The 15,212-nt window shown below is 39.3% G+C and overlaps 1 protein-coding gene across 8 annotated transcripts in view; it reads right to left on the minus strand.

Annotated features, from left to right (window-relative positions):
- The window catches only part of birc6 (baculoviral IAP repeat containing 6), a 103,849-nt gene that overhangs the window by 87,943 nt on the left and 694 nt on the right, over window positions 1-15,212 (minus strand). For all 8 annotated transcript variants that reach the window (XM_078931716.1, XM_023963259.2, XM_078931717.1 and 5 more), the window contains exons 2-7: window positions 8,681-8,862; window positions 7,466-7,603; window positions 1,114-1,307; window positions 777-888; window positions 392-474; window positions 85-310 (exon numbers count right to left, since the gene is read on the minus strand). In XM_078931716.1, the coding sequence (XP_078787842.1) occupies window positions 85-310; window positions 392-474; window positions 777-888; window positions 1,114-1,307; window positions 7,466-7,603; window positions 8,681-8,862 (935 nt within the window). The remainder of the gene's footprint in view (window positions 1-84; window positions 311-391; window positions 475-776; window positions 889-1,113; window positions 1,308-7,465; window positions 7,604-8,680; window positions 8,863-15,212) is intronic.

A 15,212-nucleotide genomic window follows, 5' to 3' on the forward strand; every position in this document is an offset into this window, starting at 1 on the left:
AGGGTTAACGTGGATTTTGACAGCTCATCCGATTAAACATGACAGGTGAGGAAGCCTAACAAATGAGTAGCATGGTGTTTTGACCTTCATCAATTTGGAGACATCCCAAATGCAGATCTTGCCCCGCTTAGTGGCAGCAGCCAGGAATTGTGGACAACTGCCGAAGCCATAGCAAGCAATCTTGTCCGAGCTGTCAGAACTGTTGGGAAACTGCGCCGGGCTGGTTGCCAGGGTCACTGACAGAGGCACATTCTGGGTGTGCTCTCCCTTTACAAAGGGACAGTTGGGAGAATGCCTCTCGTGTTCGGACCTGGAGGAGGAAAGGGAAAACGTTTGACGTGTCACAAAGAGAAGCCGAAACTCCAGGAAGCCAGATCAAGACTCCACCCACCAGGGCTCATCTGTGGGCTCCCAGCAGACCAAACACACACTGCAGGTGAAACACATGGCTCTGTCATCCCCCGTTGACGCTGGCTGTGGAAGACAATTTCTATTCAGTTCAATGTGAACTTAAACAGCAAAAAAAACTACCAAAAAGCTGGAGTTGACCTTTAAATCCAGCTCTATTTTCTGTGCAAAACTAACTTTACAAATGTTTACTGAGCAAAGCTACAACTCTTCAAAACGAGGCCACATTTTCTTCTGTTAACGCAAACTTGTTGAAGTCCAAATTAGCAAAAATTTGTTTGCCAACATGCAAATTTTACAGGCTAACTGTTAACAAACAGAAGAAAATTGCACTACTACAGTTTTTCCAGCTGTTTCTAGAAACATACCTGGTGGTAAAACCCCGCCTGAGCCATTGGATCAGGCTGAGCCCACCTGTACCCGGCATGTGGCCATGATGTGAACGTCTCCCGCCTGTTGGCCTCACTGTACATCAAGGATCTGTGAAGAAAACAAAAGAGTTATAATATTTTAATGAAATTTGACAAGAAATGAGAGACAAATGAATTATCTTTTAATTACACCTGAAACATCAGATTTGAAAAATCAATTCACATTAAAAATTAAGGTACAGCCAGAATCCAGCCTAAAAAAAATATTTAATTTCATGTTAAGGTAGTAACGTTTCTGCTCCTTTCATCTTGCCAAAAACAGGTTTGATCTCACCTGTCCACAGAGCGTCCAGGGCCCAACCCCAGCTCTGGCCTGGCGCTGGACAACAGGTAGGAAAGCCTGTCCATAATGGACGAGGCCACGGACACCGCCGCCACGTTCTGGTTGATTTTCTTGAGCTCGCCAACAATGGCACCCGCCATTAGCTTTAGCAAGTGATGGGGGAGGTGGAACGTCACTGTCGCCCACTAAGAGAACCGCAGAAAGACAAAGAAAGTAAAAGTGAGCATATTGAGAGCAAAAAAAATCAATAGGAGCTGGATACACAGAGGGGGATCTTTTTTTAGTGTGGCTATGCAAAGCATGACAAAGGAAGTATTCGTATTTTCTTATTTACACAATGTAATCAAGCTAAGGAGAGGAAATTGTTCAGCACCAAAACTGTAGCTGTACTTTAAGATAGAAGTTTCATTCAGTCACTCTAAAGTCTTTGTTTCTCCACTCAGGGCCTGATGTGGCTTTTTCTACAATCGTTTTTTGTCTGTCTTTGTCTATCCATTATCACATTTCTTACACCATTTGTGCAGAAACACATCTTCTCACATTATTAAAATCAATTTGACACGATAGCATAGAGTCCTTCCCCTCGGATTTCACGCAACACATCGTAAGGCAGCAACCCCCCCCCCCTTTTTAATACAAAAACGCTCCTTTTCTTCTGTTTATAACAGTATAGATTGTTAAATGCATACCATATTAATGCAAACTGAAAATCTTCCTATTTTAATAGGTCATGGTTGCTCATTCTACACACAGCAACTCCATGGAAATGAGACAATACTAAACTATAATAGAAACCATGAAAAGACTACTTGGTCAGTCATTTTTTTTCGTGAAACATAAACAATGGAAAAGTGTGAAACTCTAACATACACATTTGATAGCTTCAGAAGGAAGAGCCCCTAGAATACTGCACCTGTGCGGTGCACTAAAGACCCCATTAAACACCCAGCCTCATCGTTTGTTCATCTAAATGTTGTCGTTTTCTATGTGCGATGTGTATGTGGGCTGTGATGTGCTGTATGACAGCGGGGGACAGAAATCGTGCTGTTCACGATCAGAGCAGGGTGAAAGCTTCTGCAGCAGAGGTCAGGAGTGCAGCAACACGGTGTCGCTGCTGTGCGGTGCCGCCAGCAGCAGGAGCCCCTTAACTGCTGACACCTTAGTGGCCTAAAGCTGCATTTATCCAACAGGTGTGTTTGACTTTGTCCTGCCTGGAAGCTGCTGTTTTCTCAGCATTGCTGCAGCAGTTGATGCGGCAACGCAGCAATAGAGAAAGCAGAAAGCACTCATTCGTTAGATTACTAAAAATAAACAGAATGCAAAACTGACTTCTATTTATATTATCTATCATTACCTATCAATAGTTCAAAACTTTCACAAATTATTAGAATCTATTTGAAAATATATTTTTTAACAAGACGGACAGTTGGCATGGAGTGAGCCTCTCTTCATTTCCCATCATCCCTTTGTTTACACGCTCTCCTGCTACCTTACAGATCGTCACACCACTAATTCAACAATACTACTGCAACAACAATTGACATATCCAGACGTTTAGATCCAGATTCCAGCTCAGACGATGAAAACAATCTTACATGAATCTAGTCGTCTACCAGTAAATGCATCAGAATGGAGCGGAGCACGTCGCCTGCCGATTGCAGATTTTACGCAACAACTACTAACGGTTATAAACTGCATTTTTTTTCCATTGCTTCTGACTAGGACTGGGCGATAAAACGATACGCTTATTATAAAACAATACACTTATTATAAAGGGTCCTTAATCAACACCTACCATCCGCTATCATTTTAGGGAGTTAAAATTAGAGTGTTAGTCGCCACATGGCGAGTAAACGTCTGCGTAAACGTAGTCCTATGAATTAGCTTTCCTTTTGGTGAATTTATTTTGTCCTCTCCTCCTCTACAGTCTGCACGCGAGACACTGTCCACCCCCACCACCCAGGTTACTTCACCTGTGTGGTGTTTAGTATCAACTGGTGAAACCGCAGAACATGCAGCGATTTGTAAGACTGAAGAGTCAGATAAGAAATAAATACTTAAATTTATACAACCTGCTGATATTTACACTATTTTCTTATGAGCAGAGTGTGTAAAATTTGACAAAAATAGTTATTTGGATTATATAGTGATATATATCGTAACCGCCTGATGTGAAAATAACTATATCGTAATTTTTAAAAAATTCTATATTGCCCAGCCCTACTTCTGATTCACAATGACTTGGATAAAGGAATACTCATACTTTAAATCCTTTATCCATGTCTTCCGTCATGAGAAAAATGCAGCAAGAACATGTTAAAACACTATTTTCATTGGAGTGGGTTTTTTAGAGATGAGAGATGAGGCTCTGAATTTAAATGATCATAATGATTATTGTTCCTGACTACAGTGCATGTGTTCACCCTTTGTTTTTTGATAAATCTCATTAGTACCAACAGGTTTCATTTTTCTCCAAAAATACATTCAGTTTCAGGTTCAGAGATGGTCGCTTTGGATCAGCCAGATTCTCATTTTCTGCTCTGCTGTATGCAGTAAGTCTGCTGTTGATGTGAACCTTTTGTTGACTGTAAACAAAATAATGCACTATGTTCTATGGAGGATTGTTTATAGTTTCTTCTGTGGAATAACATTCTTTCAGACATTAGTGTTTTCTGGAAACAGTTTCATGTGCGTTCCTTCTAAGCAGTCTCCTTTTTAAGTTTCAAAGCACCACAACCAGAGCTGAAGCTGATGGCGGTTCTGTTTTCTGTCTGTTTGCTTCTTGTAAACATATTCTTTTCTTCAATTAAATTAAGAAAGTTAAAAATTTAAAAGTCGTCTCACATGTTTCTCATTTCTTCTGGTGCCTAATTCTGCTAAAAAAAAAGTGCCTGTCTGTTATCGGCCACAGTGCACTCTGAAACTGGTCAGAATACTACTAATCCTTAAATAATGGGTCGAACTTAAACTACAGGTTATGGTGAAAAGTATTGTTCAACACCTTTAAAAAAAAATTGATAAACTTAAGCTGAAGACCACATTACTTGGTGCAGGCTGCAAATGCACAAATTGTATGCCTGTTTTACCCCAAAAAAGTATTTTAGTTTAAAATACCACGTAAAATCATTTTTTGGACCTTTTAAATGCATTATAGTGTTGATTCCACACGAAAAGAAACCACACGAAAAGTGGTATTTTGATCCATTCTCACATTTTTGAGTATTCCTCTATAAACCTGCTCTGAGCATCGGCCCCTCCCAATCCACATAAACGAGTGGGTCCTCACATTTTGACATAGACCAGAGAAGAACAGCCCCTTCCAGGAAGAGTCTATGCTGCCAGCACCGCCCCCAGGCTAACACACACTTTCTCCACGGAGCTAGTGATGATCAGCCAAAAGTCTTTCCTATTTTACGCACATTCATCTTTGCAACAGTCCGGATGTTGTTAAACAGAAAAACGTATGAGAGTAACCCATTTTTTGTTAGTTACAAAACCAGATAGTTTCAACATAGTTGTTAGACAATATAAGACCAGATGATATTTGTTTTCATGTTTTAAGAAATGCTAAATCATAAAAACAGATTACAAGCAGTGTGTGAGAGTTTACGTGAAGTCCAGAGAAAGAGAAGGAATGCTCAGATGATTTAAAACCAACTCAATGTAATGACTGTAATCACTGTCAAGGGAGTGTCTGTCTGAGCTTCATCAAGAGAAAAGATGCTCCAGTTTGATTTGATTTTTGATTTGATTTGATTTGAAATGGTTTATTTCAAGCAATCAAATAAGAATAATACACAAAAACATTACAATCATCAGTTATACATTCATACAATGACCTATAAAACTTCAGATAATTATTAGTTTATAGAGGACTGCAGAGTTTCTCTTAATATTTCCCCTATGTACCAGAATGAAAGACTTTAAAATAGTTTAAAAAAGGTTCAATAATGATGCACAACAGCTGCTACTTCTCCTGGGGTTTTTTCCAGAAAGCATGTTTAAGCTACCCTGATTTTAACCCTGAACTCTGGCTGAAATCAACCTGAACTTGCTTACTCTGGGTATGTCGGTTCCAAAAGACCGGGTATGACTTAACATGATTACGCTTTACTCTGTAACCCTGGGTTAATGCGTGTGCACGGCAAGTACATAAAGGCATTCTCAACGCGTGGAGAAAAAAAGAGAGGGCTCAACTTTAGTGAGACGGAGTCTGAGATTTTAATCACGGCGTATGAAGATTATACGTCCATCAAAAAAGTAATACGGCTGCATCATCAGCAAAAGAAAGAGTTTCTGCTTGTAGTAGAATAACAGACAAAGTTAACACAGGAGCTTCTGATCTTATTTCCAATTACATTGTGATGTATATATACACAACTTATAAAACTTAAATGAATTGATTCAGTTTGTAACAAGTACCGGTAATTGAGTTAAATTTAATCAACCTAATTTCCAATGTACATCCAATTCAATAGTTGTTTATACAAATCAAATTTACATATTTATCTAACTAAATGTCATATTACTCCAATTCAATTAAATGTTTTTCCATATTAATTTACTGTACTTCTTGAACTCTCATATGTCTAACTTAAGGCCCGTACACACCGGGACGAATATTCGCCAGGCGTTATTCGCCAGCGTTTTTCGCCACGTTTTTTGTGTTCACACCCAGGCGATTTTCGCTGACGATGAGCCGAGTGAACATGCAAATTCATTCCCTGACATTAGATGGCGCTTAATTTAAACAGAAATACTCCTGTACACAAGGTGGCGCTGCGCAACCTCCAGCTTCTTAAAGTCGCTTTTCCCTCAGAAGAAGAGAGCAAGTATTTACGCGCTTGTCAGAATCATACAAAGAAAACATGAATATTTCAAGCACCAGTTGCTCCAACTGGTGCTTGGTTCGGGGATATTTTAGAATGTTCGTCATTATTTCTTCGTGGCTGTGTAGATGCAACTCGGCGTCTATCTTCTTCCCTGGTATGTGTGCTCAGAAAGGCAGTTTTGTGTTTGAGCGCCCCCAAGTTGTGTTTTACTTTAACTTCAGAAGCTCCAGACACGTGTGCAAAAGCGCCATTCTCATTGGTCAAATAGATTTCGACGCGACGCGTCAAAAAAAAAAAAAAAAAAACGAACCAGAGGCGTGTTTTTTTTGACGCTTTGACGCGTGGCATTTTTCGCGTCGGTGTGCACACTCACATTGGTGCCCTTTGTTTAGTCACGAGGCGTTAAACATCGGCGAAAATCGCGCGCGAAATTCGTCCCGGTGTGTACGGGCCTTTAGAGGCTGCAGATTTTCTCACTTTTATAACAATAAAATAAATGATACAGTGCGGACTTACAATACACACCATGCATTTAATTATCATGACTGACTGTAACTTCAGTTCCTATGCCTTACTGTTGCATTAGGGGTGCTAAATAAACTCATCATCCTCTCCCTCCCTCTCACTCATGGTGCAGAAAGAAGTAAACATAACAGGACAAATGACTAGGCAAAACACAGTAAAACAGCTACACAACTAAATATGTTTAGACAAAAACATACATTTAAACCCAAATCCTACAGACAGGCAAAGCGAATTGTATCCCACAATTCCTTGCGGTGCCGATCTAACAACAGCACCAAAGTTACACCTACTTAATTGAATTCATTTGAATAAAAGTAAAATAAATGTCTGATAACTACGTGTTATTTACAAGTTGACTGAACTCAAAATAATTATTTATCTTAACTGAAGCGAATAATTAAGTTAGAGCAATGTAAAAAAGTTTATCTTTACAACATGGATACGTGGTCTTATCACCCTCTCACGATGGAAAAAGTATTATCTGAGCTTCTTCATCCACTAAATCATCTTCAAATGGACACGCCATGCTGCTTCACCTCTCTGTAAACAAACTAACCTTCAACTAAACCTGCTCCTGACCAGGTTATATTCAGATCATGAGTTGCTATGGGAACTAAGCATACCCTTAAACATACCTCTGCTTTTGGAACTGAAAGCTGAGGTTATCCGCTTCCTTAGCCTCAAACTTACCGTGGTAACTAGCATAACCTGCTTTCTGGAATACCCTCCAGGATTATTGCTGAAATATTCAACACTTTTGAAGAAGAAAATTTGTGCATTTTTTTTATTTCTGAACCTCACAATGAGAATGAATCAAGCAAATTTGCAAAGCTTGGCTGCAACATTCCCTCTTAATTTGTTCAGGAGCCTGAACTCTAATTTGAGTGTACACTAACTTGAATACAACATAAAAAAGTAGCTTATTTTTTATATGACATGTTCTAGTTTTATTTGGTTGTTTATTTTTAAGCAGCTGCGTCACTCACCTTGGCAACTTTGTGATTTGCTGCCGTCTCGTGAGAGGTGTTCTTCAGGCCTTCTCTGAGCTGTGTGATGAAGAGTTCATAACCCTCAGTGTTGGACACATCAATCTTCTCTTGACAGGCTGACAGCATCTGTTGAGCCTGAAGGACCAAACAAAAGTAGCTTCATGTCAAGCAACATTTGAAGATCCTAAATAGAAACATTATCAATATCTAACAGTTACTTAATAAGTTTCCTCTGATTACCTGATTACACAGTAAATCAAAGTTTGAATGGCAAAGTTATAGGTGCAAACCTCATTAAGTGTCTCCTCGTCTTTAGCATTAATATCAGTAGGGCTGCACGATATGAGGAAAACCTGCGATATGTGATTTTAATGATCAATATCGTGATGACGATATGACTTGAGATACATGAACAAATAGGAAAACAACCACAAAACATCAATTCCATTTCACTGCAACACTTTAAATAGAGCTCGACATAACTTAAATTACACTCCAAATGACCCTCGTCTACATAAGAGATGAACATCTAGCATTAAAGGGCTCCATCCGATTGGTCAAATGCATAAATGGATTTATTTGATTTGTTAAATACTTCAAGCTGCCATAAAATGGTTTTGGCACATTTAAAGTAACCATTTATTGCAATTTTTACCGCCGTTAGCAATTTGCACATTACGCAGCTTGATACTGCGATAACGATAACTTGCGATTTATTGTGCAGGCCTAAGAATCAGTAATCACAGGTTTTAAACTGAGTTTTTCCAGACTTACAGTAAAAGAGATTCATCTCATTTGGAAACATTAAAGTACAGTCTGTACAAGAATATTTTTTTTAATTTTGGATTATATGACAACTATTTTTTATTCCAAATAATTAGGATATTAGTTTTTCTAAATTACTGCTCACTCTCTTGATTTGCAAGGACTTCAACAAGAAATAAAAGTCTGTCAGCACAGCTATGTAAAAGAATTTCAAACCTTTTATTTTGATTGTTTAGCTTCAGATTCCTTTTTGCTCTCATCTCTCATGTTCAAGAGTTTTAATTACTTCGTATAGATTGATCTTTGATTTCACGGAAAACTTCGACAAGGTCTAAAATAAACTGTTTTCTTTTTAAGAAACAAAGAAATTCTGGCTTTGATATGACAAAGTCAGAATTTGACAAAGATCAGAGTGGCTCCTAATGAAAACATTCAGTCCTCCCTCACCTCCGTGACCGGGAGCTCCAGCTGGACCATGTCCTCCGGTTTGCTCACTGGAGGCTGGAGGGCTGTGTCAAGGAGCAGAATGCCGTTCAAGTCCTTCCTGCATCCCACCGCGTAGTCGTCCACAAAAAGCACCTTGTCCACAGCGGGAAAGTATTGGCATCTGACACGCCCACCAGGTTTAGCTGGAGGAGATAGAAGAAGACAGGTTGAGGGGTTTCAAAAAGAAAAAAAAAAGGGATTTTTTTTTAGCTTTGGGTATTAATCAAACCTTTCAGAGCCACACATTTATTCAAATTAATACTAGTAAGACTAACTTTTCTTACGTGTACATTAATTACATTAAACAGAACTTTTGTTAAATATGCTAGTACTCTGAATTATTCTGTCCAATTTTTTTTTTTTAAGTTTCAGGTCTTTAAGGCTGTTGTGAACGGGTTCCTCTTCACCATGGTATTGATTCTGCGATCATCCAACGAGTCTTCCGTGGACGTCCAGGTCTTTTTGCGTTGCTGAGTTCACCCGTGGTTTCTTTCTTTCTCAGGATTAACCACATTGTTGATTTTGCCACTCCTAATACTGTAGCAATTTCTCGCATGTTTTTTTTTCTATTTTCTCAGCATAATGAAGGCTCCTTTCACCTGCATGGAGAGCTCCTTTGACCGCATGCTGTCTGTTCACAGCAAAATCTTCAAAATGCAAACAAGAGTCCTCTAATCAACTCCAGGCCTTTTATCTGCTTCACTCATAATAACATAAAAAGAGAATTGCCCACACCTGCCCATGCAATAGCATTGAAGTCAATTGTCCAATTACTTGAAAGCCCATGAAATGAAGGGATTGTGTTTAAAAATGCTCTAGTTTTTCACATTTTTATGCAAGCCTGCACTTCACTGGCATCTGAGTTTTTTCATTTAAAATTCACTGTGGTAATGTACAGATATACATATACCTACATATACCTACATGTATACACACACATACACACACATATACACACACATATACATACATGTTTACAAACATACATACATGTATACTAGGCCTGCACAATATACCGCAAATTTATCGTTATCGCGACATTAAGCTGTGCAATATGCATACCGCAAAAGACGGCGAAAATCGCAATAAATGGTTACCTTAAATGTGCTAAAACAAACTCATGGCAGCTTGAAATATTGAGCAAATGAAATAAATCCCTTTATGCATTTAACCAATCGGAAGGACCCGTTTACGTTGTTGATCAATCAGATGAGCCCTTTTATGTTTGATGTTTGCCTCCTACGTCGACGAGGGTCATTTAGAGTATAATTTTTAAACTGTTGCAGTGAAATGGAAATGATGTTTTTGGTTGTTTTGCTGTTTGTTTATATACCGCGAATTATATTGTTATCGCAATATTAATCACCAATATCGCATATCATATCGCGAGTTTTCCTCATATCGTGCAGCCCTAATGTATACAAACAAACATACATGTATACACACATATACATACATGTATACACACATATACATACATGTATACACACATACAGTGAGGTCAATAAGTGTTTGATCACCCTGTGATTTAGCAAGTTCTCCCACTTAGAAACATGGAAGGGGTCTAAAATTTTCATCAAATGTGCATTTCCACAGTGAGAGACAGAATCTGAAGAAACATTCAGAAATCACGTTGTACAATTTTTTTAAATCAATTTATTTGTATATTACTGTGACAAATAAGTATCTGATCACTTGAGTTAAACAACTTTAATATTTGGTACTGAAGCATTTGTTAACAATTACAGAGGTCAAACGGTTCCTGTAGTTCTTCACTAGGTTTCCACACCCTGCAGCAGGGATTTTGGCCCACTCCTCCATACAGATCTTCTCTAGATCTGTCAGGGTTCGGGGCTGTCGCTGAGCAACACGGAGTTTCAGCTCCTTCCAAAGATTCTCTATTGGATTATGGTCTGGAGACTGGCTAGGCCACTCCAGAACCTTGATATGCTTCTTACGGAGCCACTCCTTGGTTTTCTTGGCTGTGTGCTTCGGGTCATTGTCATGCTGAAAGACCCAGCCACGACCCATCTTCAACGCACTGACTCAGTTAAGGAGGTTTTTGTCCAATATCTCACTATACAGAGCCCCGTTCATCCTCTCCTTAATACAGTGCAGTTGTCCTGTACCCTGTGCAGAAAAACACCCCCAGAGCATGATGCTTCCACCCCCGTGCCTCAGATATCTATCTATCTATATGTGTGTCAAAATTGAATTAAGGCTTTGAATGAGTGAAAATATTGTGTATATGTGCGTGCATGCGTGTATATATATATATATATGTGTGTGTATATATATGTATGTGTGTGTATATATGTATGTGTGTGTGTGTGTGTATATATATATATATATATATATATATATATATAGATATATATATAGATAGATATAGATAGATATGTATATATAGATATATATACACACACACATACATATATACACACACACACACATATATACATACACATTTTTGTACACACATATACATATGTACGCACGCACGCACATATACACAATATTTTCACTCAAAGCCTTAATTCAATTTTGACACACACATACATATATACATATATACACACACACACCCACACATATAATTTTCTTTCCCACTGGCATAACAATAGCATAGCAAACGCTAATTTGTTCATTTTTGCAACAGCATCTAGTTTCCTAACATTGGAGAAACAAAAAACACAAGACCCACAAAACAAGTGGCAGTTAAAAGACTTCTATCAGGAGATGGTTTGTGGCTCATTAGAATAACTGGCAACAAGTCCATGACATAACTAGCTATGCAAAAAACATTTTAAAAGGCAGCATTTCATATGTATAGATAGAGTAGAAATTGTGGAACATATGTGAAATGAATGCACATCAGCACATTAGTTCAGGAATACCCTCCGAGTTCATTTATTCAGGAACTAAAAGAATAAAATGAATGAATGTTCCACCTCTATTGTGCAAAAAAAGCCATTTGTAAACATGATCTAGAAGCACTGTTGCCCTACGATGGGCTAAAGCAAACTGAGAAAAAAATCTCTGAAGTCAAACAAACCTAAATGTGAAAGTATTTCAGGAAATCCCAGCTAATGTGTGACAAGAAAGGCCATCCAGTGAGTATTTAACACTCCAAAGGCAGCATCTCTATGGTAAAAAGGGGATTAGTGCCTGTGAAAAGGACAGCTCACTCCTATGGAAGGACAAAGTTACCGCTGCGGAAGATGCATCAAGGTTTTAGCAGCATCTGCTCCGTCTAAAGGCCCGTTCACACCGGGACGAATTTCGCCGATGTTTAACGCCTCGTGACTAAACAAAGGGCACCAATGAGAGTGTGCACACCGACGCGAAAAAACGCCACGCGTCAAAGCGTCAAAAAAAAAAACCGCCTCAGGTTCGTTTTTTTTTTCTCGACGCGTCGCGTCGACATTTATTCGACCAATGAGAATGGCGCTTTTGCACACGTGTCTGGAGCTTCTGAAGTTACAGTAAAACACAACTTGGGGGCGCTCAAACACAAAACTGCCTTGCTGAACACACATACCAGCGAAGAAGATGGACGCCGAGTAGCGTCTACACAGCAGCGAAGAAATAATGACGGACATTCTAAAATATCCCCAGTTGGAGCAACTGGTGCTTGAAATATTCATGTTTTCTTTGTATGATTCTGACAAGCGCGTAAATACTTGCTCTCTTCTTCTGAGGGAAAAGCGACTTTAAGAAGCTGGAGGTTGCGCAGCGCCACCTTGTGTACAGGAGTATTTCTGTTTACATTAAGCGCCATCTAATGTCAGGGAATGAAATTGCATGTTCGCTCGGCTCATCGTCAGCGAAAATCGCCTGGGTGTGAACACAAAAAACGTGGCGAAAAACGCTGGCGAATAACGCCTGGCGAATATTCGTCCCGGTGTGTACGGGCCTTTAGACAACTGTCTTTTACAGAGAAGGCCTTGCATCTCCCAGCTAAATAATGCTGGACCCCTCACAGCGTTAGTCAGAAACTATGCTTTTAGTAGAAGAGTCTAGATGCTGAACTGGCTTGCCTGCAGTCCAGACCTTTCCCAAACTGAATAACATTTGGAGCACCATGAAAAGGATCATGTCACAAAGACAAGCCAGGACTATTGAGCAGCTGAAACTCAACATCAGACGCCAACAGGACATCATTCCACTCCATCTTTTAATTTTTTTCCACAATATTTTTCAACTGCTTTTTGCAACCACTTGCATTTCATTCTTCAAGTTCTCTGCCTACCATTCAAAAACTAAGTACAGAGACAGAACAAAAAGCAATAAGCGTTACCCTGTGGAGCACCATTGCTCCTTAACAACACATAAAATAACACTGGGCTTGTTCATGAGAATCAGCATCTTTAAACACTGCTGGCTGTTCATTCAGCTCAGCTGTTGGCAGCAAACACTACTAAGGAGAAATAAATGATCTAAAGACACTTGGCTCAATTGATTTTTCATTTCAAACAACAAGACACACCACATTCACACCTGGGATTTATGCATTATCCAGTGTTGGTAATTTAATTATTAGTCTGTATTGACTCTGCTGTTATTTTGGTAGGATCAAGCCAACATGACACATCAGCACAAACAAAGTTCAAAGCTCATAGGCAACTTTATTTGATTTGTTCTGTTTTGAGTGTTGACCTAATTTTAAGTCCACACAATCGAAAATGTATCATCATTGCGATATCAGCCTGCGCAGCATGTGTCGCAAAAGACGGCAGAAACTACGATTAATGGTTACATTAAATGTTTACAAACATGCTAAAAGAATCTCATGGCAGAATGAATCATTTAACAAAGCTAATACAGCCCTTTACACATTTGACCAATCAGATGGACACCTTCACGACGTTGACCAGTCAGAAGGAGCCATTTTATGTTAGATGCCCACCTGCTATAAAGACGATGGTCATTCTGAGAAAAGTTAGGTTGACTTTTATTTAATATGACTTCTGCAGTGAAATGTAAATGATGTGTTGGTTGGCTTTTGTTTTCCTATTTTTTTATGTATCAAAAGGTTATATCGTCATCACAATATTGATCACTAATGTCGCATATCGCAAGTTTTCCTCATATCGTGCAGCCTTACTGAAAAAAGTTCCACTCCAATCATCTTTTGATGTATTGTAGAAGTTTTCTCAGTGCTCATTTAATTATGATTATACCGCTTGAAGCCAAAATTTAAAAAAATACCTGTCGTTTTCTAGAACATAGTTTCTACAGAGTGGCAGTAGATCATTAGACATTCATCTCTGAGCTGTGGACAGGACTATTGGCACTCTCCCATTACCTTACAGTTGCTCACAACCTAACATTAGCGGAACGACAAAAATGGCGAACAATACTGTAGCTATCCAGCCATACTGTTTTAAACCAGATGCCAACTCCAACGAGGAAAACAATCGTACATCAATCTAGTCGTCTACAAGTGGATGCATCAGAATGGAGCGGAGCAGGGAGCTTGTGGACCGCCATAGTAGCTTCTGCGTCACACCTTCAAGCTTTTTCACCTGCCTTTTTGTGTCTGCTCCAGATTCACAGCAATTTGAATAAAAACAATACACAAAATGCACTTTTGAGCTTAATTTTCTTTCTATACATGTCCAGAAAAATGCCAAAAGATAATGTTAAAAACACCCAAAACAGGATTTTCATCTAAGTGGGTCTTTAAAATCCTCCCAAAAAATCCATATTGACCAAGTAATTCACAGTACATCTGGTGAGACAGAATCCTGCTGATTCTCAGCACCATCAGGTCAAAATATGAACTCTGGCCTTCAACAATTCGCTTCAGGATGCCCCCGGATGAGGACGAAGAGACATAACATCCTTTGTCACACCAGGAATTCAACTTAACAAATCAGGATAAAATGTGGGCAGTAAGCACTCAGAATGTTACTGGGCAACTCTAAAATTTGCATTTTAATGTGTTTGTGTTGTTTTCATTGGCTTTCTGGGGGAAACCATTGCTATCTGGGGCATGGATTTAAGCAGGAACTAGAAGAGGCAGAGAAGCGGTTAAGTATACTTTTACACGACAGGCTTAGTAGAGGTCTTGTGTCCTTTGGCAATGTTCCCTTCGTCAACATGAACTTATTAAAAAGTAAATGGGTGGACATAACCAAGTCCACGTCCCTACAGAAACACTACTTGTGCAGCATGGACCGAGTGTCAGCATCACTGCTCTCATCTGACAGAGCGCGCCCGCTGAGCTGGAAAGTTATGCGGCTCGCGAGCCGTTTGCTAACTCGCTAGCTAACCCAGTCTTTCACATTGTACAGCTTAAAAACTTTTAGACAGTCGGTAGTTTTAATGTTTACGTTGTTATGCTAGTCCAGGTGTGCAAGATATGTCTTAAACTACTGACGACACGTTGCGAGTGAGCGGCAAGACACCACAAAGTGTCGGGGAAAAAGCTGACCGGCTTAGCGGTGCAGTGCTAATTCCGCTTAGCGTGCCAAGGTTGAAACTACCC

This window comes from Oryzias latipes, chromosome 15 (genome assembly GCF_053564925.1).
Source record: "Oryzias latipes strain Hd-rR chromosome 15, Olatipes_Hd-rR_3.1".
In the NCBI taxonomy this organism is placed as follows: domain Eukaryota; kingdom Metazoa; phylum Chordata; class Actinopteri; order Beloniformes; family Adrianichthyidae; genus Oryzias; species Oryzias latipes.